We start from the raw sequence: 27,914 nt of genomic DNA on the forward strand, positions 1-27,914 counted from the left end.
CCGGTTAAGTCCCCCAAGACACGGTCGGGGAGATTCGAACCCGGGACCTCATCGGTTTAACTGTCTAAGGCCCAGGGATCTCACCAACTCGCCCAACGCCTCAAAGATACCAACTTTTAATCTTGCTTGTTTTGAAAAGAATCAAGTTTCTTTATACTTCCGTGATTACCCATTATTTTTATAATTTACCAGCATTCATGTGTGAACTTACGAGCGCTTTTACGTTACTAACTTTACTATCCTTAATTTGACTTGTAAAGGAATATTCACCACATTTGGATACCAATTAAGTTTAGTCACTTTCAAATTGCTTAAAGATAAGTGCGCCAGAAGTCCCAATACTTGCCGCGAAAGTACTTGAGCCCTAAAACTTACAAAGAGTGTAATAAAGTCCTCAAACTTATCAAATCAGTATAATCAAATCACTCCATTAACTCCGTCAATTTTATTAACGGAAAATGCTATCGTGGTATATCTCTTACATTATATTTTGTTGTTTTCTTTTCTCTAAATGGCATTTTTTTTTAATTTTCTTTCCCAAAATTTAGTTAAATTATATTAAAAAACTAAAAAGACTAAAATCTTTATTAAAACAAACCCAAGGTTAAAAAAAGAGTCACAGGGCCCTCACTAATGGGCCGCCGCCGCCCATCTCTGGAAAGGGCCGGCGAAGGTTGCCACATGCAAGGGCCTGTGACCCCATTTTTTTTTTTTTTTCAAGTTTGGGTTCATTTCAAATAAAAACTTAAGTAAGATTTGAGAAGAAAATGACACGTAAAAAAGAGAATAATAACAAAAGCACATCAGCATTTTCATTAGCCAAATTAACGGCGTAAAAACTTTGATTGCACCAATTTACAAGTTTTAAAATTTGAATGCACTTTTTCAAAGTTTTATGACTCAATCGCATTTTCACAATAATACGTAAGACTTTCGATGGTACGATGAGCACGAAAACTTCTTTCGCGTCTGATCAAAGGGTGTCACCATGTTTCGTGCAGTGAAAGAAGCAGTAACTGTGACATTTTTCAACCAAAACATGTACAGAACTTAATGCAGATGTCCTAAATCTTGAGATGACAATAGAATATTGAGCAGATCGCCAGTCACCAAGGTTTCATAGCCCAATATCATGTGCAAAGTTGATCTGTCCTTTTCTCTGATACATTTGCATCCTTCCTAATTTCTTTTCTGGCAAATGATAGAACCGTTCGACGTGCTATGCGCAGCCAAAGCATCCTCGCTTGCTCCTTTCTTCAACCGCGCTCGCTAGATGGAGATTCTTGATACCTGTTCTTCATGCTGAAGGCAAATTTCCAAAAGGTGACTATCTCGGACATAGACCTCTTTTCCCCAGCATTGTTAGTGAATCGCGCTGCGGTGTCTTCACAAAAGCAAGATGAAGCCGGGTTCGAAATCGAAATACTATGGCTTCAGCTTATTTTGTTTCGGTCAGCTCCTCCATCGCTCGACTCCGTGGGCGAAAATCTCTCACTTGATGAATAACGAAGCATCTCCGAGCTGAGGAACAGCAAATCTGAAGATTTAACATCACTCCATCTGTTCCTGATAGTCATGTCAGAGAGGATGATCTTATGCTTAAACTTGTGAAAGGAATTTGGATGACCATCTCTGTTGCTTTCGCTAAAATCGCGGGTCCTGCTTCCGAGGCTGAGCCTCGTTGTTTCCTGATCATCCTGTTCTCTCTGAACAAAGACTTTGAGGCCAGGATTCTCCGACAAGTTAGAAGAACATTCACCGAATCTCATGCTCTCTGAATTAGCAGAATGCATGAGCTCTCTCAGATCATAGGGGTATCGGCATAAGGGGCAGCTGGAGTTGCTTTCCAGCCACTGGTCAATGCAAGCCGTGTGAAATGCGTGCTTGCACTTAGGCAACAGACGGAGGAGTTCGATATCTCGGAACTTCGATAGGCAAATCGAGCACTCTAGGCCCTTTTTTGATCCTCGCAACGAGGAAAACCTGAAGAAAGGGAGGGCGTCGATTGCACTTTTCTCGAACCCTGAAGATCTCAACTGAACTCCAGTGGAGTTGGAGTTTTCATGCCTCAGGAGCTCGAGCGGAAGTCGGTGAAGAAACTTTACATAGAGGAAAACAAGAAGAATCGCAGTGAACACCACAGAGAGGACTCCTGCAATGAACACCGGACTAGAGTTTGGGTGGGGGAATTTGGAACCGGAATCAGAATTTTCTTGTGATTTCGCATGGTTTATCAAGGAAAGAGTCATTACAAGCACTGCTAAAGCCCTCATGGATAAGAGTTATCAGATTCTGTTGAATCTGCTCAAATGGAAAATACCGAATCTGTTCCTGTTTCTGGTTTATAAGGCGTAAACTGGGCGCATATACGGCACAGAAATTATGTCTTTCATTCGGAATGGTCCGCGGTAATCATTGGTTTGGTCAGGTCAATTATGCTGTCTTCTTCTGTCGATCTAATTTAAGCTACCCTTCCAATGCCACCGGACACTACACAGGTTGCATACATAAGTTTGTGGCAGGAAGGTTCCTAAACCTTTGTGTATTCTGCCGTCGGGTTGTGAACCTCCAACTGGAAGATTTTGTTTCATTCTCGACGACAAACACCGAAGCGATGACTTCTTTTAGAACATAAAGAAAGACAACAATAAATATTCATCCGACTTGACATTGTTGTCGGATAACAGATTCCATTTCTGAAGAATCCACCACCTTTTTTGGATTTACTCTTTCGAATCTCCTAATGATCGGCCATTTCAAGCAGTTAGAACTTCTTTAAGCCAAAAAAAAAATAATTGGCTTGCCAATGAATGATCCTGAACAGGTTAATGCGGCCTGCACACATTGAACTACCCTATAGTTTTGAAGCTTCTTTAACTTAACAAGGACAATTCTCGTCCATTAGTTATTGCATGACACAACTCAGGAATATGAACATCACGGAGTACAAGCAAAGTAAAATCCACTATCTGGCGAGAACAGCAAGGCTAATTAGGATGATGTACGCACATCTGATGAGGTATCTCGTGACCAATTCGGTGACATGACTTAGGTTCCTAGACGTCCATAAGGTACCCTTTGAGGCAGAGTGATTTTGGCTATCGGCTAGCGTTCAAACTTTTCTGCATCAATTGCATCAACCAGCAGTTTATCGTGAGATCATTAGCGGGCATAGTTGGCAGCAGAACTTTTTTGTTTCATTGAAAGCTCAGTACAATTTTTAGTGTCGTGAACTCCGAACTTACTCCGGACCCGTCTGTCTCCTCCTTGTGTACCAAAGAGACAAGACAATCCAGCTGCTGTCTTCTCCGGCAGTCTCTCTTAGCAATAAAAAGACGCTTCCACTGCAGAAATAATTCCCGTCGAAACTGTTGTACGCGACTTTTATCAACTTCTCATCACTCCTCCCCAATTGAAGGCAAGTTTAAGTAATTCCTTACATTTAGTATGATTCATTAGTTTTAGATTCGAACTTTTGTTACCTCAGAACTAGATAGCATAGACCAAGGTTCATCGAAGTGCAATTTGGCTAGACCTCCATATTTAGCCACTCCTGAACCAAAAAGTGCGCTAATATAACAAATAGACCCTGCACTCTCACTTAGCGCGCGTGTTTATCTGCAGGACGATCGAAAAGAAGTTAAAAACATGGGAGGTTTGAGAGTTACTGGCATTTGCCCAAAGTGATCCCAACAATAAATTTTCAAAGCACGCTGATATTTGGCCACAGATCTTTAGAGGCCCAAAGCGCATTTGAAAAACTGAACCAAACGCAGTCATTGTCTTGATGGCTTAAACATCCGATACCATCCTGACACATGCTTAACTTTTAACATTCATTGTGTACAGTAGATTATAGAGCTATGCAGTTCGAGGTAGCCAGTCTCTTAACTCCCTACTTTTCCGGTGCGGATGCGGCTGCTGATGATAAGCAGGAAATACTAGCACAAAACAAGACTCAGAATGTTAGGAAAAAAAAACACATACTAAAGGCCAAAAACTTATTATCTGACGAGAAAAGTAAGGCCTACTACCATGATTTGTACATGAGAAACTGGTGTCCCAATCATCAATTGGGCGTCGAGACGAAGGTACCATGAAATCCATAGGGTACCCTTTGAGGGAGAGTGATTTTGGCTACCGGCTCGCCTTCAAACTTCTGTGCATCAATCACGTGAACCTGCAAAATTTCAGAGTCTCAAAATCATGTCGAACGTGGTTACCCCAGTAGGCAAAGCTACATGATGATTGTATCGAAACTCCCAAACTTAACCTGGGACACATCTGTTTCTTCATTGTGTACCCAAGAGACAATCCAACCACTGTCCTCTCCGACACCGTCTTTCTTAGGGACAAAAATGCTGCCACTGCAGAAGCTGTCCTTTTCGAAATTATGGTACTCGACCTTTATCGAGTAATCGCGATCTCCTCCTCCCTAATTCAAGGCTGCAGTAAGGTACTTTTCATGTACAATGGTTAATTAAAGTGACTCAAAAAAACTTTCACTAATACCTCAGAGTCGGATAGCCTAGGACAAGGTTCGCCGACGTATAATTTCACTAGACCTCCATATTTAGCCATTCCTGAATCAAACAAGTGATGCATAAACATTGGGGAACCGATCTTTTGGGCTGTTTTGGGCAAGTGGACATGCACCAGAGAGTTGAGACTGCCATTGCATTACCACATTCAGAGCTTGACTTTGAATTGATGACTTGAGCATAACCATACTTGTTAGGCAAGCCGGTGAAATCGGCATTTATGAAAGGGAAGTCTACAGAGAATTCGGTGCCCGTAAGATTGGACTCCTGAACTTCCCCAGTTTCCATGTTCAATCTCCACTCGTGGGCACGGGTAAACAGATAGCCTCTGTGTTTGTTGGCATTTGCAGCCACCGGTTCTCTGAAGTCGAATCCTCTCGAGAACCAATCGAACTTGTTTGTACCCCAATCGGGACCCGGAAACACCGCTGTAAGAGCTCTGCATCCTCTCACCACAACCTGCTTTTGTCCAGAAATATTGTTCAAGTTCAGGCCTGGTCTAAGAGATTTTTTACCCTCCAATTTAGCTTGTAGGAAAAATATACCTCATCACCATCCTCAAAGCTGTTGAACATGTGAAATGTGCAGCTTGATTCTACATAAAACCATCGGACTGAACTCGCGTCTCCATATCGAGGCATCACCCCTATCCTCGCATACCCTTCCTTGTCATACTTCAGTAACCTACATTCCAAGAAAGCGATTGGTTTAAAGCTGCTTGGCGTGCTTGAAAAGTATGGCTAAAAATACAAGAACGTAAAGAATTCAAGACTTTGGATTCCACTCACGGTCCACCATTGAGGAGTCGCTTCATGTCAAAGACAAGGGGATGGTCAATGATCACATTGTACCTAAAACCAAGTAAAGCATTGGTCAATCTCGTACATTGTCGCCGTCCGAAGTTTCCAAACTAGAATGCTCACTTATGTGTGACACCAATTTCATGGCTGAGAATGCTCCGATCAAACTCGAGATCGGCCTTGTGATTGAGTTTCTTCCCATCAGCTGAAACAATTAACCAATCTCGAGACTCGTAGTCTGTTCCTGTAATGCTTATCATAGAGGTCGACAATTTCGTGAAATTAAGATGGAGCGAATTACCAGATATGACGCCCACAGCATAGTAAGGTCTCGCAGCATTTATTCCCATGGTGACCAGCTCCCCCGATTCAGGTGCTCTCTATCGTACAAAGTTATCATTTCCAGATCAATGAAATTAGATCAATCCTATAAATGGCGAGGCATACTGTACATATTGAAAGATCGAACCTTTGGATGGCTAGTGAAAGGTTGATCCCACTCCCCTCCGAAGTTCCAATCACCACCAGCTTCCAACGTGACGATATCTACTTCTTGAGGCACGTAATTCTCTGCAACCGTATATGTTTTCCCCGCGTGCTCGAGAACATTAGTGTTGCTCATGTACTTATTCACCGCTCCATACCTAAGCTATTAAGACGAAATAATTCAACTTATGCTGTAGATAGAGCTAAAAATTTACGTAAAGGCAAATAAATAATGTTTATATTTGGAGAAGAGTTAAGTTCAGATGAAGGGAAGGATAGTCATACAGTGTTCAGGAGATAAGCAGCCATAATAGCCCAAGAATCTCCTTCAAGAGCTGGAAGAAAAGACGGCTTGTTTTGTGGCTTCTCTAACTTGAAAGTGTCGGACTCGACGTATCGGTTTTTGTAGGATAGTAGCCAATTTCCGCCGGATCCCTTTTCAAAATATACCGCGTGAAGCATGCCTTCTCCCTCGACCCATGTTTGGCTTGATCTTCCAAAGATTGATTCCGTGGATTTAAGGCCGCCAAACAGAGGATTTGGACCTGCATCACCATACATTAGACTCAATTGTCAGCTATATTGAGAAGCTAGTCGTACTTCTGCTTCTACAAGCATTGCCGAGAGTGCCATGCGTACTTTGAGTTCTCTACTTACAGAGTGAAGAAAAATAAACTGAAACTTGTAGTTTGCCTACCGTTTCTAACGAGAACTCCCTGTGGAAAATTGACAGGAATGTCGCCTTCGCAGCAAGCGACCACAATTGCCTCGCCAATTTCTTCGACTGGAGCAAAGTTTTTCTGCACGCATGCAACGCTCTTACTTTAGGCACACTATTTTCCAAATCAACTTGCTATTTATATCTCTGGAATTATCCTAAGGTTGTGCTTGGTGCGTAGGAATGTATCTAAATGGGAATAGCCACTATAACTGAGCAGAAAACATGTCTAGAGTCCATATGATCTATGATACTTCCTACCAATCTTATTGTATTACAATTTTTCCATACCAAATGTAAGAGAGATAAAGAATCACTTATCCATCTATCGACTGTATCTCCGATCTTTATTCAGTTCCATTTTGTTCCTTACATTAGTTTCATTCTATCTTACGTGACCTTTGGTTCACCCAATGGATCAAAACAAGAGTGGAATAGCTATTTCATAGGAATAGATTGACACAGGAGGAGCGGAATAGGTAGTTTAAGTCTGGTCCGCAGAGTAAAACAGTTTTTCAAAGACTATGTTCTTCTTTGGTTTACTGTAGTTGCCATGGCGAACAAGTTTTTTTTTTTTTTTTGGTCATAATGGCGAACAAGTTAAAAACAGTAAGAAATACCCATCTAGTATTTTTTGTTATGAGATATAATCAAAGCCTAGCTTCTTCGACAATCATCATATCATCAAAATCATACCCGAGCAATAGTTGCTATTTATGAATCATTATTCTGATAAAATACTCAACAGCAAAGATGAGCTATAAATAATAACTTTTTAAAAGTATAGGTTCCTTGACATTAAATTGTTGAAATAAAATATTCTTCTATAGTAAATAATTGGAAATATTTGATAAATTACCCCTTTCTCTAAATGAATTTGTGTCCTCTATGATTCGTAAATCGATTTTAAGTCATAATTTCATATGTTGTGTGTCGATTTTATTTATTTAAATAGAACCACCAAAAAATTTTAATCTTTATTTACTAATTTTGAGTTTTTTTAAATAAATTTTATCATTAAAAACGCAATATAGTAATAATTCCTGCAAACCACTCATACAGTTTGATCCATCGGTGGTATAAAAAAAAAACATGATTTCATGTTTTTGACAACATCATGATGAGCATAAATATCTCGTAAATTGCAATAAGATATCAGAGAGGCTATTCAATAATGCACGAAGTGCATGGACCACTATTGATATATTATGGCTATGCATGGGAACCATTCTGTTCCGGAAAACTAATTTCGATTAAAATGACTTTTTCTGATTCTATTCCTGGATGAGTTTTAGAGAATCAAAATGCGTTTGATAACCGCCCAAAATTTCTGTTCCTGGAATAGAAACGCGTTTGATAACTGCACAAAATTTCTGTTTCAAAAAACTGTTTCTCTTCTTAATTTTTTTCATTTAAGTCAAATAACTATGTAGTTACTTTGTAAATTTCATCCTAAATTGAAGACTAATTTCCAATGCACACTAAAATAATTTAAAATGCATTTTTTTAGCATGTCATAAATGAAACACAAATTTTAATACATTACGTTTGAAGTTCGATTGAAGCATGAGACAATTCCCATATTAATAACTCATTTTTTTCTGTAAATGTTACGTTGTCCAAAATACATGCAAACATAGCAGCCGAATAATCAAATTATCCACTGAAAAAAAAAAATTATCCTCCTTGATACAAAGTACAAGTCCTTCACTATCATTTTGCAGCCTCTGTCCTCAATCCAAGTGGGTGTTTAACTTCAGCTTCATGTGTAGATGTTTACATTTTGTGATGCACGGTTACGCGTATATATGTTATCATCCACATGTTGGATGTCATTATCTTCTGTGACATTTTTTGCGGAAAAGTGAAATCTATGAAATCTGGAAATTTAGGCGCAAATTTATGAAAATGAGGTCAAACTAGCCTAATATAAGCTTATTCTATTTTTAGGGATTTTCTAAATTTTTTGAGATTTTTTACAGATTTTCCAATTTTTTTTAAATTTGTTTCTTTTTATTTTATTTTATTTTTATTAGGTTGAGAGAAAAATGACGAGAGAAATGAAAGGGAAAAGTAAGAGATGTGAGACTTTATTTTGTTTTATGATTCTCAAAAGTGATTCTTTTTTCCGGAATCAATTTTTTTTTTGTTCTGGATTTTGTTCTAAAAATGATTCTGATTCTCCAAAACCGATTCCGGGAACAGAATCAAAATCAAATTTATTTGCTTTACCAAATGCAATTCTCATCCTTTTTTGTTCCCTGAATCAAAATCGGAGAATGAGAATGATTACCATGCAGGCCCTATGTGTCCCGACTGAAATTTTTGTGTCACAAGGGATATTTAGTTTAGAAAGTTGCTAGCCTGACAAGATCGTTAGTTATTTTTTACCACATGATCTCATAATCAATGAATGCTTTATGCAAAACACGCGGGATGATGTGTGAATCTACGGTTGAGATTGTGCCGTCCCCGATAGTAATGTCGGGGAAGCATTTCCCTTTGGTTTAAGTTTGGGCTTTCAAACTTCACCTGATAATTACTTTTACTTTTGATAGTTAAAAGTGTGATTGTTTTCCTGTGAAAAAACACGAAAAATGTCTAAAGGTATGCAAACATCATGTTCACATTTCAAGATGAAAAACATTATTTTATGTGAACTCTTGATATATTTGAACTGGACAGCGATCAAGTTAGTAGGTAGTGAGACATTTTTTCTAGAATATGACAATGTAACATGGAAGTTGCTTCTTGAATGAACTTAGCATGTTTGGATGGCTGGTTTAACCAATCCATTCCAGCTCTATGCCTAATGAAATCTTTATCCCTAGAGCACAAAAACTAACCATTTCAATCCTTTTTCTATCTCCTTCCATGATTCATATGTCTGTCATTCAAGTTTTCTGGTACCTGAGAGGGAAGCAATGGCTGATCGACGAACCGGAAAACGGAATCCACGAAAGCCTCCAGCATTTTCCTGGAAGTGCTTTTCAGGGCTTCAAGCACGTGTTCTGGCCACGGCTTCTGTGGCAACCTGACCTTCCACAAAGGCTGGGAGACAAATATTTTCAGCAAGGTCATGAATGAAACTGAATCTGAATCTGATTGCATGTGTAACAGCAATAAGTTAGAGGAGGCTGGGTAGTAAGGATCTATTTGTCTCACATGATCATATGAACTGTTCACTTGAAATCTTGAAATCATGTGGAGATTGGAGAATGAGCATGCATAGTTAAGACCTTGCCAAGCTAAGGGCATTTCCATAGCAAAAGTTATAAAGAATCAATCTTTCCGCATGCAGAACGTTTTTGCCTGGAATATAACCGCATGAAATACCGAAAAAACAAACAGAATGAACTATCTGAATTTGGACGGCAAGTTTTTCAGCCAAAAGAAACGACGACACCCTCTCTCTCGACAAGTATTACCTTCTGATCCAACGGTACCGACAGCTTCAGGCGATCAAAACTACGACTTTGAGAAATGGATGGCTTGTGAAGAGATGCAGTGACATGCAAAGCATGAGAAGACAGTGCCATCTTCTTCTTCTTCTTCTTCTTCTTCTGCTGCTGCTGCTGCAATGCTATGAGAGATTACATCTATAATGGTGGTTATCAGGAACAAAAAGAGAGGCTACGGTGATGGCAGTCACGACCCTTAGCTATATATAACAAGAGGCCTCAAAAGTCGTCCAATGACAGAGATGTCGCTCTCTCCAAGACGGATATTCACTCACACTTCTCTCTCCCAGAAAGGACAGACGATGGAAAGCAGGAAAACCAGTTCCAAGCAGAAAAACCCTACGTTCCAATGATCTGTGTCATTAGAATTAGTCTGTAACAAAAGCTGTAGCTGCTGTCGTTTATTGGGAGGGGAATGTGCCGGGGTGGGTGATATATCTCAAAGTGTCGCGACATAGGTCGAATCCAGCCATTGCTCACCTTCGAATATTCTAACGCGTAAGCTGGTGGATATTAATACAATTGCATACTTATGCAACCCGAACGGTTCGCAAAAGCCGGGGATAAAGACTTGGAGTTTAATGCATGAAAACAAATGTTGGATCTCAAATTCGATCCCTACCGATGTCTTCAAGTATGACTGTTTGAAAAAAGATGCTTACCCTTTCTTTAGTCTAGGCATGCATGGATGACTTTGTTGAGGTGAGAGCGTGAGTGGTGTCGAGCAAAGTGGCCACATCGATAATTCAATATGGTTTGGAGCACTTAACATATCTCCTCCGGTTGTTTCGTAGAAAATCAACAATTCGATAAAGATTTTCCTATTTTTGGATCTTTTATATCTCTTAAAGTGGGTTATTTTTCTTTCCGTTATACGAAATTGACCAAGGAAACGAAATGTAGTCAGGTGTTGTCAATGATTTGTGATCTCTCCCAAGGTGCTGATATTCGATGAATATCTCGAGGAATGAATTATGTAATTAACATCGTCGCCGCACGAAGATTGATCATTATCTCTTTGACTGCAACACCCCAAAAAGAATAAAAAAAATTCAAACTCATGCTTAATTTTCGCATTTGAGAACAGTCCTTTGATACTAAGCATTCACCAAATTTTGTTTGCTAAATACATATTAGATACAAATTACGATACCAAATTGAACGTTTGAAATGTGGCATTCATACTTAGCAACGAATTTATGTGCAGAAAATACAATGTGAAAAAAACAAACTAAACAATCGGCCAAAAATAAAGAACAAAAGGGTAAACTTAGTAGTTTGCCACTTGTTTGGCACAAGACAACTGAGAAAACTACGAAAATTGGCATTCCGTTCTTGGATCATTCGATGTTGTGGGTGTGCAAGAATCCATCGCTGCTAATAGAAAACTGGGCAATTATCTGGCAACTTAAAAACATAGGCTGCGTTATAAAAGCGTGTTAGTTTACATTCACGATAGTCATTTTAAATTAATCCCAAAGAAGAAGTATCCGTCCCACTTTAAAGATTGATTACCCTCATATACTTGTCTTAGAGTATGACGTCATACGACCTCACAATATATCTCAGACACCCGTCTATTTTCTATGTATGTTGGAGCTGATGTGGGGAAATTTCAGGAAAATTCCATTTATTAGTTAGTAACGAGGAGTTAGGATTAAGACAATGTAGCAGTAGAAAATGAAAATCAGATGTATCTCACTCTGCTGGAAAGAGGAAAAATTACAACAACAAAAAAAAGTCCTAAATCCATTAGAAAAGTGTCAATTCAGTTCTAAACTTTTTTGTTTCTAATTTAGTCTTAAATTTTTTGTGTTTGTACCAATTCAGTCCTTTAGATCAACTTTGGCCAGCAAACGCCGATGTGGCAATTTTCAGTAATATTTTAATTTTTTTATAATTTTTTCTTTTGTCTTTTTTTTTTTTTTTTTTTTGCTTAGACTTTAGGGCCAGCGAGAGTCGTGGCCGCTCGCCCGACAGCATCCACATTAGTGTCGATAGCTCCTAGTCGGCTGGAAAGACTGAATTGGCACAAATACAAAAGATTTAGGACTAAATTGGTTTAAAAAATTACACTAAATTGACACAATTGCAATATATTTAGGACTTTTTTTATAGTTATTCCATTGGAAAGATAAGGATGACTTGTCAGCAGAGTCCAAATTTAGTAGGAGATTTGTCTTAAATTAGTAAAGAAGAAAGAATAATAATTTTTTTGTCTTTTTAATAGATATTCATGTTTATCGCTAGAGATGTATTCTATCTTAGTTTAAATACAATGAAGTCCCCCAAGGTGATATGAAGTATTTGAGGGTTTCCCAACATGGATGGAGACTTCCAAGGATTCCATCATTGGTCAATTGAACAACGGTAAATCATTTTCTTTTTTCTTCGTGTGTGCGTGTGATTACAAAGAAAACACACTCTATTAACTCTATTAGAGTAATCTATAAATGGATTTTTATTGAAAAATACTGGCTATCCGAAGTATTTGTACACACCAGAAATAAAAGGGGACGTACTAATGGAATAAATGCAATACTTTTTACTTGTTTCTTTTTAACAGCAGGTTCGTTTTACTAAGAAAATGAATAGTACGTAGATTTCGGTTATGTAATTATAGCTCACACATGCGATAATGAGGAAAAATTATCAAAAAAGTCTTAAATCTATTGTAATTGTGTCAATTAAATCCTAAACTTTTTTTTTTTACCAATTGAGTTCTAAACGGTTTACATTTGTGTAAATCCAATCCATCTAGTCAATTTTAGAGGGAAATCGCTGAAGTGTCGCGACATGCACTAATGTGGATAATTTTTTATAATATTTTTATTGATTTTCTTTTTCTTTTTTTCCTTTTCCTTCATTCTTTTCTTCGCTATGGTTAGCGATGGTTGCAGGAGCTCGCCAACCACTAGGCGAGGGCCGCAAAGTCCTTGCCTGGCCTCGCCGGGATGTGGATGAGCAAGGGAAGCCTCGCCACCCACGGGCAAAGGCAAACTCGCCAGGCCGCCATGCCTGCAACCAGTGAGGCCCTCACGAGGCTGACCCCACCCATATCAAGGTGAGTCGGCCTTGCCCGCAATCACGATGGCCTCGTCTATGTTGACACCTAAATTTTGATTTTTATTTAAATCAATTATCATGCATTAAAAAAAGGGTAGTTTTAGTTCTCACAAAAAAATAAGTTTTCATGCCTAGCATATTTAGTTTAACATATATTGCATTTGCGCTATTGTGGACCAAAGGCGACGGTGGAATATTTGAAGCTCAATTGAAATATTTGGATTGGTACACGTGAGTTTTCAGTAAGTTCGTTTAGGCTCATGTCTGAAAATTCCATGCGCTTCACATGTGGACTATTCTGACGTCGCGGCATTAGGCAAGAATCTGCACGGAGAAAAGCCAATCGTTCACGTGAGATTTCGATAAAAAAAAAATTCAAAAGAGGAAAGAATTCAAGCAAATTGGGTAAAGATTTGATTCTTCAAGCCCAATCTTCTTCTGCATCAGACTGGAAAAAAATAAAAAGAATTGTGTAAGGCTCAAGGAAAAATCCCGTGAAGGAATAAAGAAGAGATATTGATGAGATATTTCACATATTCACAATAAGAAAGAAAATATGCTCTTTTTCCTTGAAGATTCTGGACTACTTCACCTATAAAAGTACGTGGATGTTCACTCAAAAGGGGTTCCACGTTCAAAATATTGAGAATTTTTTGAGAGCTACACACGAGAGGGTGAGAGAATTGTGTTTCCTTTTCCTGCATGCGTCCACCAGAATTTGAGAAGACTAAGGAATTGAATATACACGGCCACAAGTCTGAAAAGGAAGAGGAACTTCATCCAGAGAAAGGATACGACAATTTGAAGGGAGGAAAAAGAGCATACGAGGGGACAAAAATTTCTTGGCTCTTCAAGACCACACTGGACGCCACTTGCCCCACATCGATATAACTCTGATCTCGGCTCTCGTTTGTTCACGGTTTGTGCATATCCGACGCCACCTTGCTCTAACGCCACTTCAAACTCTGTGATCAACTCCTGTCCTATGCAAACTTGGATCAAAGGGGGTTTTCTACAGTGAATTGCAAGTGCTCGAATTTTTGCTTAAAAAAGGTAAATTCTTTCAACTTTTGATTATAATACTTGTGATGACTTGTTGACTTTGCTTCGATGTCTGGTTGACCTTTTTACATCTCGTCTGGTAACTCGTAGTCTCTACATTTTATGTTCTTATGCATATTTATTTATTCATGTGATTGATTGTTTGTTAAAATTTGCACTTAAATAAACAATCTTGCCCATAACACATGCTCCCTATTTGTGTTTTGTCCCTCGGAAAACGTACATTAAAGGCAACATATGACTTTGATCTCGAAGTACGATCGTGCCCGTACGTGTGAATTAGATATCAAATCCTCGATTTCGAGGAGCGAATCGCTAATTCCTAAATAGAATTTCAAGGTTTGCCCTATGTATATATGGACGACGGTAATTCTATAATATATTCACTTGCTAACCCTAATCTCGGGGGATGTTGTGAATAAAAATCGGAATTTCGGATTTAAAGGTGTTTTATGGGCAATATTGTTTATTTTTGTTCAAATTTCATTATTTTCATGGTTTAAATAAATTCCTAAAAAATTCAAAAAAAAGATGTTGCATTTTTCTCAGGTTAAATCATGTTCTCTCATACATTTGCATGAAAATAACATCTAATAAAAATTAGGACTTTGAGAAATCAATTTCTTAAATTAAATTGGATGTCATTTCACTTTAGGTAGTCTTTTACCTTTATTTTTTCCTAAATCCGAAAATACACAAAAATATACCAAAAAATACCATTCACGTTGCATAGCATTATAGTTTAGTTTGCATTATTATATTTTCCTTGTCATGCATATTTGCCATGTCATTATGCCATGTCACGTATTTTTGCCATGTCATTACATCTCACATGTCATATGGGTATATTGCATTAGCATTGCATTTAATAAAAGAAAACCAAAAAAAAAAAATAATTCAAATCATCAAACTAAGGATTTTTCATGAAAATCGGGTACCGAAAGGACAGTAATTGAAAAGTTAATGTAACCAAGTCCCCGAATCCATTTAATCTCTGGTTCGTATGAAATAAAGTATTTTCTCCCGAATACTTTATTTAAGTTTCTAATCTACCTACCATAAAAGATTAGTGGCGGTTGCAATTTAAAATCTTGGCACGTAATTGAACCTAAGTTGCGATTCGGTAGGACTTGGGAGAGTCCGAATTAGGTTAGTTAATCTGATTAACCTAATAATCCGTTAACCTGAAAAGACCACTTTTTAGGTCGCAACAGTCTAGTGCCCGGCTAGCTCCGGTGATCCTCTTTTGCCATGTCAGCCCCGATTGCGCCCCGATCGCACCATGTTAGCATCGGAAATAAATAAAATATTATAAAAAAAACATATGCACGTTAGCACCGACCGCACGACGTCGGTGATTTCCAGCCAAAATTGGTCGGACAAGCTGAATTGGCACGATCGCAATAAGTTTAGGAATTTTTTGGTAATTTTCCCACAATAATAGTATTAACATCAAAATTCAGACGGCAAATTTTGACATGCTTTGAATCACCTTATAGATTTCTGATTCTCTTCGTATCTCATGTGGCAGATGGCCTTGGAGCCTCCAGTTAAGGTGGGATTTCGATCCTTCCTAAGAACTTAGAAATTTCAAATGCATTCTCAATCGGTAATATATCTTGGAATGACTGTTCTATTTAAAATAGCTATGTCATTCCTCCTGTGTTATTTTATTCCCATGAAGTGGCTATTCCATACAGCGGCCACAGGTCAAGTCTGTAAAATATGGAACATATTTAAAGAAAAATGGAACCCAATAAAAATCGAAGATATGATCGACAGATTGATCATTGATTCTTTATCTCATATATTCGGTATTGGAAATTGTAACAAAATGGAAATGATCGGAGATACTGTTGGACATGTTTTCTTTTGGGTAAATGACACAAATGATCTCTTAACTTTGGTCCAACATGTAATATGGTCTGAACTTTAAATTTGTCCAATGTGATCATTGAACTTTAGCCCAGTGTGCAATGTCATCCCTAAATTTTTAATTGTTCAATGTAATTCCTGAACTTTTAGTACATGTTTTGTTTAGTCCATGGACTATACGAAAATTTTTAATGTTGTCCATAAACTTGAATTAATGGAAGGACAACATTGAACATTTGATATAGTCCGTGAATTAAATTGAGGGAGAATTATTAAAAAAGTCCTAAACTTATTACAATTGTGTCAATTCAATCCTAAACTTTTTTTTTGTAAGTTGAGTGCTAAACCTTTTGTAATTATACCAATTCAGTGCCGATTGGCGTTGATGCGGCATCCTTTAAACTAATGTGAACAATTTTTAATAATATTTTAATATTTTAAATGTAATTTTTATTTTTTCCTTTTCTTTTCTAGTTGTCTTTTTTCCCTCTACTACTCTACTACTACTGTGGCCTGTAAGCACTAGCAAGCGCTGCCAAAACTCGCCGACCACTAGGCAAGAGCTACGAAGCCCTCACCGATCGCCGACAAGGACCGCGCGACCCTCAAGCGGCCTCGCTAGGGCTATGGATGTCGTGGGCAAGGCTATGGCCGCCTTCGCCGTGGCCTTGCCGGCCATGGGAGAAGGCGGCTATGGCCTCACCGGCCACAGGCGAAAGCGGCTTTACTCGCGGCAGCCATGGCCCTAGCAAGGCCGGTCAAGGGCTGCGAAGCCCTCACCAAGAACCGTCGAGCTCTAGCGAGGGTCGTCGAAGCTCGCCGCCACAGTAGCAAACAAAAAAAAAAAAGGAACAAAAAAATAAGGGAAAAAATATTGTTAAAATTTGTGGACGTCAACATCGACTAGCAAAATGGACTGAATTGACACAACCGTAATAGGTTTAGGACTCAACTAGCAAAAAAAAGATGTTTAGAATTAAATTGGCACAATTACAATAGATTTATGACTTTTTTGGTAATTTTTTCCATTAAATTGAACATGTATTGGTGTTTGAAAATTTACCAAAGAAGGAATCTCATGACCAGTATTATTGCCAAGTGAAGGTTGGCATCACGGTTCAATCCAATCTAAAGAGATCATGGATGAAAGTGAGCATCGAAACGAACTAGTTCGTTTCTTTTCTTCCTTTGATGGTAGCACCGTCAAGGAGCCACCACGTGAAAGATTGTGTCGGTTTGTTTGCCTGACGACCATAGGACAAAGCTTGGATCGAATCCCTGATCTAATCAATATATATACTTAGGAAGGACAATTTTCGACTAGAGCTCAAGGTACCCGTTTTACTACCCTTACGCATTCTCTTCGACCGACGTACCAAAGCATGAATCTATGCAGTGTTGGGAATATGGTGAATGAATGGGAAAATGATATCATACTTTGATTCGTGATAACGCTTTCTTTGAAGAATTTTTTGCCTCACAACGTTGGTAATGGTTATCGGCAAAAACCCTCTAGGATGCAATTACGTCTCGGAATGAGATTTTCATATAACAATTCTGATACTTCTTCATGAAGTCTCAAGAGAAACAATCAGATGTTTTGCTAGGATGCAATAGTTATTTCTTTTATAATTATTAAATTCGAAATTTAAGTGCAAAGTGCACCTAATAATCGCACAATTATTCACACAACCCACCTAGTTGATTGCTTTTATTTAAAAGCCTAAAATAGCCTTTCACTTGTAAAGTGTCATGCAATCGAATCGTAATGCGCTGGATGGGAAGCAATTGCAAAGACAACTAATCGAGTGCAAAAAGATCATCTCATGATTTTATTCATGCCAAGGATCAAATAGAGAACCTCTTAAAGAAAGTTTCTTAATCAAGGACATATATCATCTCATGATTACCTTTGCTCCTTTTAATGGCCTCTGCATTTTTGCTCTATCTACTTGATAATAGTTGCGTCAGCACCGCAGAAACTTGATATATTCACCCGAGAGATCATCAAGAGGAAGTTCAAATTCGAGATGATATTTAGTTAGATCCGCATTCTCTTAAAAGATATAAGTCAATCAATATATTTTACTGCTATATATTGCACTACATTCTTGATGTGAGGCTTCTTTCGCCTAATATATTCACACGCACATCTCAATAATAACTTTTTTAGGGAGTTTGAACATCTGGCACCAATAATTAGTGACGCTAACGATAACTGTTCTGATAAGCTGAAGCCGACCAGCATACAGAAGATGCCCAAACCTCACAGTCCATCATTTCATTCTTGAAGTGATAGCCCTGCACCAAAGGCTTACATTCTTTGTCACTTAGCTTACCTCATATCAAAGGTGAACCAAGTTATTTTACTGGCAGAAACACCCCTCTTAAAAGCCACTCCATATGACCAATTCAACGCGTTCATCATAATTTTAACCAGCTAAGGAAATCTCAGTCTTTGAAAGATTCAACTTTCGTTCTAAAAGAGGATGAAACAGCTGTAACGGAGAAAGGATTTGCTGCAAGGAGTCCTTGTCCCCTTCGGAGAAAAAGATCAAATCTTCCGCAAAGTTAAGATGAGTGAGTTACTTTTCAGAGCAGAGAAAGTGAAATTTGAGAGTATCCCTAGAAGCAGCGTCATCAAGCATTTCTGAGAAAAACCTCCCTAGCCCTAGCTACCACAAACAGACAGGGAGAAAATGGATCTCCTTGCCTTTATCCCTCACCTCCCTTAGAATAGCCTTCAAGGCCACCATCCAAGGAAAGAGAAAAACTAGGGAGAAGTAATGCAAGCTGTAATCCATCTTGCGTGAACTGGTCAAGAACACCAATAACTCAGAATCACTCGAGGCAAATAACCCCATCTCACTGAGTCTAAAAGCCTTCATAAGATCAGCTTGCATCGATGCATATCAGGGGAAATCCGACCAGCTATGATAGTTTTCACCAATTCCTGTGCTGAAAGAACATCATCAGAGATGCTGAGAAAATTGATATAGAAATGTGACATGGTTAGAACTAGAAGGGTGTCTAGGAAATGTGGGTTTTTGGTTTTCGTTTCTTCTCTTCTTTTGCTGGCTATAGATTGAGGAAATCTACTGAGTCTTGAAATGCATTGATTGGAATGGGCTCGTCGCCGTCAGAATGAAATGAAAGGTGGTGCTCCTCGGGCCTAGTCTAACTTGGCCCATTCAGCCGATAACCGAAGAATTGAAAGAGGTTTTTCAACATATGCACATGCCTCGCCCATAGTCTCTAACCCGAGTAAAGCTACCTCTTAGGGTGCCCTTGGGAACCACTTTCCCATAGCCCCTTGAGCTCTAAAAGCCCCTCGGAAAACCCAAATATCATTTGGTAAATATTTTGGAGAACTTTAGGGAAATGCAATTACGTTTTCAAATGCCTCTAGCTCAAGATAGGTCCAAAAGTGGTTTGAGCTACAAGCATTTCCAGAATAAAAGTGCATTCCTTTTCTTCCAACTTTGACTTCGTTAAACTTTCATAAATATATTCCTTACCCAAAAAAAAGCAACTTTCATAAATATCCCGACCTCACGCGACATCACCGGCAAGGATTTAGGCAAGGCCAGATCTAGCCAACAACTGAGTTCCGCTGGAAAGGTTTGCACAGTTTTTAAAAGGAAAAAACTAACAAAAATCCTTTACAAAAGTGTAGTTTATGCCAAACGGCATTTAAATCACAGTTATTTCCAATGTGCTTTTAAATTATACTTTACTAAATAATATGTGCATTTAAAAAAAAAAAAAAAACCCCCTTACACCTAAAGTCCTTTGCCTTTCTCAATGGGCTTTTCCCCAAAAGTGTTTCCAAATGCAACCTCGGTGTCTAATCCGCGGCTAAGAATCCCATTCAAATGTTCTCAAAGGTGTCGCGAAACATTGTTTTGCTGAGGCTAAGCACTACAAAACCATTATTTCCATGCGAAGACATGGAAGCCCACACACATCAAGACACGCTCCACAGTCTCAAACTATACGAAAATAGAAATTTGTCATTCTTCCCATTAGAAAGATAGGACTCACGCTTTGACATTTCCTTCTCCCATTCGCACTTCTCGCTTTCCCATTTTTCATTACCTATTTAAGGATAGTTTTGACTTTTAAGCACTTGTTGTCGGTCTCTTTCTTCACTTCATATCTTCTAGACAGCCAAATAAAGGAATGAGAGAGAGGGGTCATAACAACTTTTCAATCCATTCCCACCCCCACCTTCCATTTCGTGGCCTTGACTCATCATTTCACCCGCACCATGCCAAATGGAGAAAAGGTGGGTAATCCAGTTGATGAAAAAGTACAGAAGTGCGCAGTATATTTATGTACCGGGATGAACTTACACGAGCACAAAATAAAGGGGAAGTGTACTTTCCACCCATCCTTCGGAGGACATAGATTTGAAGCCTCTCCTCCCGAGGCGCTTCCTATGACTTTGCCAAGAAAGGGCCGCTCATCGCGTGTGGGGCTAGTGGTCATCAATGCGAGACACCAATCGATCCCTCGCTGGTTCAGGAAAAATGCCTCGGCACGTGCTTTGTTCGCAGCAGGGACCCGAGATGAGCTGTCGCCCGATGTTTGGTTGGTCGCAGCGCGATTAGGATCGGACATATGACTGCATCTCACGTGGAGAGAAATGCAGCGTTGCATCGAGGGTGTAGTGGACGAATCGAAACCAAGCACGGGGGCGACAATTGTGCGGAACTTACATCATTTAGAGAAATGCAATGAAAGGTTCCTGCATAGTTTTGGGTCCGGTGGATTCCCATTTACGCGGGGTTTGCTTAACCAATGCCCTATGAATTTGGGGGCTCACTCATGCATCGCACGGGGACCATTACGGGGAAAAATTATCCAAAAAGTCCTCGGCCTATTACAGTTTAATCAATTCATAGGATATTGGTTAAGCAAATCCTACCTAAATCTTTAATTTTGCTCATTAACTCCATCCGGCTAATTTTAGCTGAAAATCATCGATGTGGACGGGAGCCGTCCTACATCGCGCAACCGGTGCTAAGGTGGTCAAAATTTAATAATAACTTGTTATTTTTTATTTTTCTTTATGTTTCCGCTTTTCTGTTACTTTTTTTTTGTCATTTTCTTTTTTTCTTCCCTCCTTCCCTCCATTGACCTTAGGCAAGGGCAGCCCTTCGCCAACCCGAGCAAGGGCCACCAAGCCAGCGACCTCCGCAGGCAAGAAGGGAAGGAAAAAAAATAAAGAAAAACAAAAGAAAAGGAAATGAAATGAAAATAAACAATAAATAAATAAATAATATTAAAATGTTATTGAATGTTGTCCACGTAGGAGGCCGGCGTCCATGCCAGTAATTTCCTATCAAAATTGGTCAAATGGAATCAATTAGCAAAACGTGAAAAAATTTAGGATTCAATTGGCAAGATTAAAAAATTTAGGATTGAATTAGCAAATTTACAATAAATTTAAGACTTTTTAGATAATTTTTCGGATCATTATGTACATGGAACCCCGCCATGCTTTAACCGATTGACATATCTTCGCTTAATCACGAGGCCATTCGACGCACGTGTACGTAGACATACAAATCTCTTGGTCGTATTCGTATAGCGACAAATAATGAAACTTCAATGAAATTGGGAGGTGGGGCGAATTAATGATGAAACGTGGTATTATTGAGATCATACAAATGGATCATTTGACTGAATGGTGTTCATTGCAATTATTTTTTTTCTCTCTTTCTTTTTCTTTTAGTTTTGTAAGTTTTGTCCTTACATCTGATTTGGATTTGGTAGTTGTCCGTAAACAAAAATATGTGCAGTTTAAATATGCACAAGCGAGATTGCCTCTTTTTAACATAAGTTCACAAGTAAGTGTACACTCACTCGAAAGGACTCCAACTTAGCTATTCTATAACATTTCCACTTAATTAGCGACTTGCCTCGGTAAAACTTAAACCATTGGACTTATGCACATGATCTTAAACGGTCGCAACAAAACCATGGACAATTGTCCAAGAAATTCCTCATTACACGCGGCCAATTCATTCCTAAACTTTGACGAATTAAAATTCAGTCCTAACTTTTTTAATTTGGCCAAGTTAGTCTTAACCATTTTGATGACTCACCAATATAATCTTTCTGCCCAATGTAAGTTGGAAATACTAATTGTACCTCCACGTCAGCGGATATCTATCAAAATAGGGCGCAAGGATTATATTAAAAAATCATCAAAAGACACATAATTGAAAGTTTAAGACTGAATTAGTCCGCCATACAATAAATTTAGGATTTTTCTAGATGATTTCCCTAAATCATGGGTAAAAACGTATCCAATTGCTAAGCATAGTTTAGTACATAAAATCCTCCGGCACTGTCTTTTTTCAGATTCGGGTAGGCCTCTCAATCACATAAAAACATTTGTTTTTAAGTAGTGACTGGACCCTTCCTCCTCTAGCGTCCGAGCTGGGACTTTTATACCATATGGGCCTCAAGTTCTTTCTTTCCCCATCTAGCTAAAAAAACCCTCCAATATCACAACCAATCATGCAGAAAGAAAAGAAAGACCTGATGAAATATTATGTTATTCCAACACCCATTGCAATAATATAGCCATTCCCTTATTTATAATACAGTCCTATGGGGCATGGTGGCACTGTAAACCCTAACCTGTTACCTCACACAGAATCTGCATATCCCCACCGACCAATCTTGGGAAGACAAAAGAAAGAACTTTGCGAACGAGGATTTTATCTTCTTCCCTCTTTCCTTATTTTGGCTTTTTGGCAATGCAAGGAGAAAGGGGCAATTTTTTCTTGGAGCTTAAAACAACGAGGGATTTCAAATTGATGCATTTGTGATGAATTTACTCTAAATTAATTTGTTGACCATCAAAACTCCAAACTGATACACCTATGATAAATTTATTCCAAACTAACTTTTTTACCACCAAAAATACCAAATTAGCACACATATGACAAATTTACCCTCCGTTTGTTTATGTTAAATTGAGTTATTACCTTGAAAAAAATCCAAACTAGTACATATATGACAAACAAAGGGTAAAACTCTCAAAATGTACATACGTCAATTGCTACATGTCATCAAACTCAGTAATTTGATGGTAATATTTAAATTTGTCATAAATGAATAAGTTTGATGTTTTTCGTGTTATCAACTTTTTTTTTTTTTTGATGAATGATTGGTTGCTCTGCAAGGGGTTGGTGATGGTCCCTCAAAAATGATAAGGGGTTAAATGAACAGGAGTGGCCAGGTGAAATCACTGAAGCAAGAGAGAGAGAGAGAGAGAGAGAGAGGTCTCAAAAGCAAAAAATGGAAGCTATCCTATTGCTATGACCTAAAAGAAACAAGGCCAAATAATTAAATCTTAAGGGCTTCTTTGGGTCTTATAGAGGTGGGGACGCCCCCCGCATTGTGTAACCCTAGGGTGACCCATTTCTTTGATGGGTCCATCTCTCCGTCGCTCTCTCCATCGAAGCCCCTTATAAATGTTGGGCGACTCGCTGAGAAATAATGGTGGGAGAAGAGGAGGAGCAAAACAGAGGAAAAAAACAAAAAGAAGAAGAAGAAGATGAAAAAGCTTCTATTTTGATCAAGGAGAGTAGCTCTCAAAGTGCATGCCCACTTACTTAACTCCTCCACTGCCCAGTGGTCTCAACTCCCTTCCTCTCTCTCTCTCTCTCTTCAAGAGCTTCTCTTTCTCTGATTCTCAGCATTTCATCAATCTCCTTCTACTTTTAGCCACAGAGAGAGACAGTTACATATCTCTCTGTGACCAGGATTTTGGAGTTGTCTGAATTTGCCCCATGTGGGCTAGCAAGCTTGATTGTCATCTCTCTTGGTTGTTACCCATGCCCCCATGAATATAAACCAAGCAAGACTATAGTTTCTTCTTCTATCTGTGAAGACCCAGTGGTCCTTTCCTCGGTGTCCAACCAAGAAAGCACGGGATCAAGAATTGAAAACAAGGAAGAATCCCACCAAGAAAGCAAAGAGAGTACCGTGTCCGCCTGATAAAATGATCGAGTCGTCCAACTCGGACCGCGAAACCAGCTCCAACTCGCTCTCTTCCCCACCATCCTCCCCTTCCTCGCCCACGGGGTGGACTGACTCCTCCCTCAACTCGGTCCCAAAGCCCACGGGCCGCCGGAATTCCGCCGGCCTGCCGACCGAGTCCGATAAGAAGATCAAGCGCCTCCGCGACGACTCGGGCAAGCACCCGGTGTATCGCGGCGTGCGCATGAGGAGCTGGGGCAAATGGGTCTCCGAGATCCGCGAGCCGCGGAAGAAATCCCGCATTTGGCTCGGGACGTTCCCGACGCCGGAGATGGCAGCCCGCGCCCACGACGTGGCCGCCCTGAGCATCAAAGGCAGCTCGGCGATCCTCAACTTCCCCGAACTCGCCAGCTCACTGCCCCGGCCCGTCTCGCTCAGCCCGCGCGACGTGCAAGCGGCGGCGACAAAAGCAGCGCAGATGGATAAATTTGACACGATCACCGCGTCAACGGCGTCGTCATCCTCACCACCAAGAAGTCCGTCGTCACCGCTAGCCTCGGCCATGGATCTGTCCGAGACCTCAGAGGAGCTGAGCGAAATCATCGAGCTGCCTAGTCTCGGGACGAGCTACGAGCTCACCAGGCCGAGCAGCGAGTTCGTGCTCGTCGACTCGGTGGACGGGTGGCTTTACCATCCGCCGTGGCTGGGGGCGAGCTTCGATGACGTGTCTGGTTATGTGGGTGGATGACGATCCAATGCCAGTGCCAGAGAGTCTGATGCATGATGAATCTACAGGTTTGTCGTGGGATAATTATCGGCAGTGGTACGAAATTTGTGAATAAGCTGTCCATGTAAATCATGTGCTTTGACTTATTTACCTTTTTCTATTTGCGTTCACAACATGATCGACTCGGCCAACCACAAAATGCAATAATCACGATATATCAATCGAATGTCTAACTCTGTTCATGTTCGAATTGTTGTTGGCCGAGTGTCTTTGACTCTGTGTGTGTAATTAACTTGTTAATTACTTCTTGTTCTTCGTCATCAACACCGCAGTCTCTCTCGATTGCATCTATTTAATGTCGTACCCACCTCGACGGACTCAACTACTAAAGCTTGCTCGAAGAGGGCCTCATAAATTGCTTCTGCTTTTGGATGGTGGAGTGCTCATTCACTCTCTCTCTCTCTCTCTCTCTCTCTCTCTGGATTTGTCCATACCTGTATGAACTAGACTTCAGTCATGTTGTTTGACAAAACAATAGCGCCCTTTCAGCAACTTTTCCAAATGAAGATTCGTGCATGCAACCACCATCTCATGATTCTCGCGACTGTACCAGAGAGAAACATAATCAACAAAAAAGATTCTGACCCAAAGTGAGGTTTTTGATCATGACCCGGCACCATTGCCCGACCAATTTGGCATATATAAAAACGAATGATGCGCGAAGGAAATATGCAAAAGTCTGAAAGCTCATGATCCACCCCAATGAGGAAAAGACTTTCAGCCACAGAAACGACGCCCCCACCCGCAAGCCTCGGTTACTGTTCTTCATGCTGTTATTATCTTCTTAACGTTGGAGTTGAAACTTTGTTTCTGGCAGACACGACGGATGGTGAAAACAGGGGGTGATACTGACAGCGACCATTTTTGCCGCTCAGTGGAGATAATAACACGCACTTTAGCCTATCTTTTTAATCAAATGTCGTAATCAGTGTGCACTGTCTGTCAGCTGTTTCTTAACTCGTGTCTGAATTTTTTTATTTTTTTTATTTTTTTTGTGGCGTATGGATAAATTCGCCCATGGAAATGTGGCTGGTGTTGAAAGTTGAAACTATAAGTTCAAGAAGATTATCTGTACTCCTCTCTCATTTCTTCTGCTGGAAATAAGGCAGAAACAGCAGAAAATATCCCTCGAGCCCCGACAAAAGGATAAGCAAAAAGTATATACAAATATAGAGTCCATTTAACCAAATTGATTTGAGTGATGTTGAGCTCACGTTGACAATAATGCTTTTCCTTTCCCATGATTGACTCTTCCCTGGTGAGTGAAATCGCTGGCTCGACTAAAAGGCACATTGAATTTTGAAGACAGAGTGATAACTGTATGTAGTTTTGCGTAGGGGTGAGCAACCGAGCCGGCAATCCAACTCGAGAAGGAAACATAACCGAATCGGCTTTTACCCGATCGGTTCCAAGTCGATTCACATGGGGATCAGTTCCATTCGTGGGTGAAAAGTTTGAGAACCGGCCTAAGACTAATTTGGTTTCCGAGTGGAACCATTTCAAGGCTGGTTTTTGGACAGAACCGATTTTGAATATGTTGATAATCAAACCCTACAAGTCTCTTGCATTGAGACTTCTGCCAAAATAACCGTAACCAGGCCATTATGGCGTCGTAATTAAGAAACTTTCACCTAAATAATGCATGTGATCTAGTAATTAACTAAGAAACGAAACAAAAAAGAATTAAAAAAATAGATAGGCCCGTTTCAAGATCGATCGGTTCGGTTCTCGGTTCCATAAACTGGAAACCGGCACCGACAAGCTAGGTTTCAAGTTTTTAGTTTGGAATCTACCCATTTCAAAACCGATCGCCCGCATTAAATTTTGCTTTGTACGAATAATATTTTTTTTTATCGCTTCTAGGAGCACATCAAATGCTTTAATGTTTTCCATTCACGAATGTACGAACACGTTCAATTTTATCATGTATTGGTTAAGTCAAAAAACTTTGCTTACATAACCGTCTTTAAGTGACTGGGAAAACAACCGTATGTTGTGAGCCACAGATTCTGTAAAGAGTGCATTCCATAATAATTTATAATTTTTTATGACCAAACAATCACCCAAAGACTGTTGCATAATCAAGTCTCAAGTCCAACATGCATGAAGTTACACATTTTCTTTCTCGCGTTAGTTTTTGCAGAAACAAAAAAAGTCAAATGAGCATGGGATTAGCGAGCTGTGTTAGTTTACCCCGGCGCGGAAAAGGGGAAAAAAAAAGGAAAAAACTTATATCTCGACTCGTTTTGTCGTTGACACGATAAATAGTCGAAGCCCGCCGTAATTCCGTAATACATAAATACGTGAAATCCAAGGTTATATTTTAATTTTCCGTCTCTCATAAGGCAACAGAAAACAGAAGATACTTGAAGGTCCCTGAACTAGCTGTAATTGTCCAATCGATATTGCAAGACTTGTAGTAAAAAACAAGCTTAATAAATCTTTCGGTCCCAATCATTTAATTCGAGGATGGTCGACAAAGGAGAAAGTGGTGCCATTGGATCTTCAGTGCCCAATTAATCATATGGTCCAGATTGGTGGTACCACATCAAAGCTGAAATCACGAAATATTTAAAAAAACATTATTTTTTATTTTTTTTTCTCACGTGGTAGAAAAAGACAGGCCTCCTCTCCATTGTACAATATATGGAATAATGCATTACGTAATTGTATCAAAAGATATATCGTTTTTGGAAATGCTTGCGTAACGGTCACACTGCTCGATAACACTGTGATCGTGTTATGCAAGCCGCAAAAAATTTTCACATTTTTTTTACTTATACATGCCAGCTACAACTAAAATAAGTGATCAATATTGTATCATTACTCACCGAAAGTAACAGCAGTATCATGCTAGCACTCCCCTATTGATTTTATATGAACCGTTTTCTAATTTTTTTGAGTACCCATTTGCAAAATCTTTTAAAATTTCCCTATTGTGTTTTTTATTTTCTTTTTTTTTTTTTTTTTTTGCCTCCTCCTTCAATCGGGCATAAGATAACTTGAGGAAAGAGCAAATTGCAATTACATTAACGAGGTAATTTAATTATCTGTTCTTCGCTGTCATCATCTGTTCTTTGCTGTCATCATCCACTCTTGATTGAACAGAAATGGATA

General features: G+C 39.4%; 3 protein-coding genes across 7 annotated transcripts; 1 reads left to right on the plus strand and 2 right to left on the minus strand.

Annotated features, from left to right (window-relative positions):
• Positions 1–1,433: 1,433 nt before the first annotated feature.
• LOC115740940 (putative RING-H2 finger protein ATL12) lies at positions 1,434–2,273 on the minus strand. The gene has a single exon (XM_030674590.1). It carries the CDS (start codon positions 2,271–2,273, stop codon positions 1,434–1,436), a length of 840 nt encoding a protein of 279 aa, XP_030530450.1.
• A 1,480-nt stretch (positions 2,274–3,753) lies between these two features.
• LOC115741123 (carotenoid 9,10(9',10')-cleavage dioxygenase 1-like) lies at positions 3,754–10,095 on the minus strand. Of its 2 annotated transcripts, none has more exons than XM_030674848.2 (13): positions 9,974–10,095; positions 9,456–9,596; positions 6,525–6,627; positions 6,113–6,372; positions 5,811–5,990; positions 5,643–5,721; positions 5,465–5,546; positions 5,330–5,392; positions 5,087–5,225; positions 4,685–5,000; positions 4,513–4,583; positions 4,274–4,435; positions 3,754–4,180 (listed from the first exon to the last, which is right to left on the minus strand). In XM_030674848.2, exons 1-13 carry the CDS (start codon positions 10,082–10,084, stop codon positions 4,070–4,072), a joined length of 1,818 nt encoding a protein of 605 aa, XP_030530708.1. In that variant the 5' UTR covers positions 10,085–10,095; the 3' UTR covers positions 3,754–4,069. The 2 variants fall into 2 exon arrangements, with proteins under 2 accessions (XP_030530708.1, XP_048133399.1); XM_048277442.1 differs by having other exon boundaries at positions 4,685–5,003.
• Positions 10,096–23,522: 13,427 nt separating this feature from the next.
• Positions 23,523–25,058, plus strand: LOC115741090 (dehydration-responsive element-binding protein 3-like). 4 transcript variants are annotated; one of them, XM_030674809.2, is made up of 2 exons: positions 23,523–23,969; positions 24,032–25,058. In XM_030674809.2, the coding sequence occupies exon 2, from the start codon at positions 24,033–24,035 to the stop codon at positions 24,756–24,758; it is 726 nt and encodes a 241-aa protein (XP_030530669.1). In that variant the 5' UTR covers positions 23,523–23,969; position 24,032; the 3' UTR covers positions 24,759–25,058. The 4 variants fall into 4 exon arrangements, with proteins under 4 accessions (XP_030530669.1, XP_030530667.1, XP_030530668.1 ...); XM_030674807.2 differs by having other exon boundaries at positions 23,523–23,966; positions 24,030–25,058; XM_030674808.2 differs by having other exon boundaries at positions 23,523–23,963; positions 24,027–25,058.
• Positions 25,059–27,914: the final 2,856 nt, after the last annotated feature.

This window comes from Rhodamnia argentea, chromosome 4 (genome assembly GCF_020921035.1).
Source record: "Rhodamnia argentea isolate NSW1041297 chromosome 4, ASM2092103v1, whole genome shotgun sequence".
NCBI classification, from domain to species: Eukaryota; Viridiplantae; Streptophyta; class Magnoliopsida; order Myrtales; family Myrtaceae; genus Rhodamnia; species Rhodamnia argentea.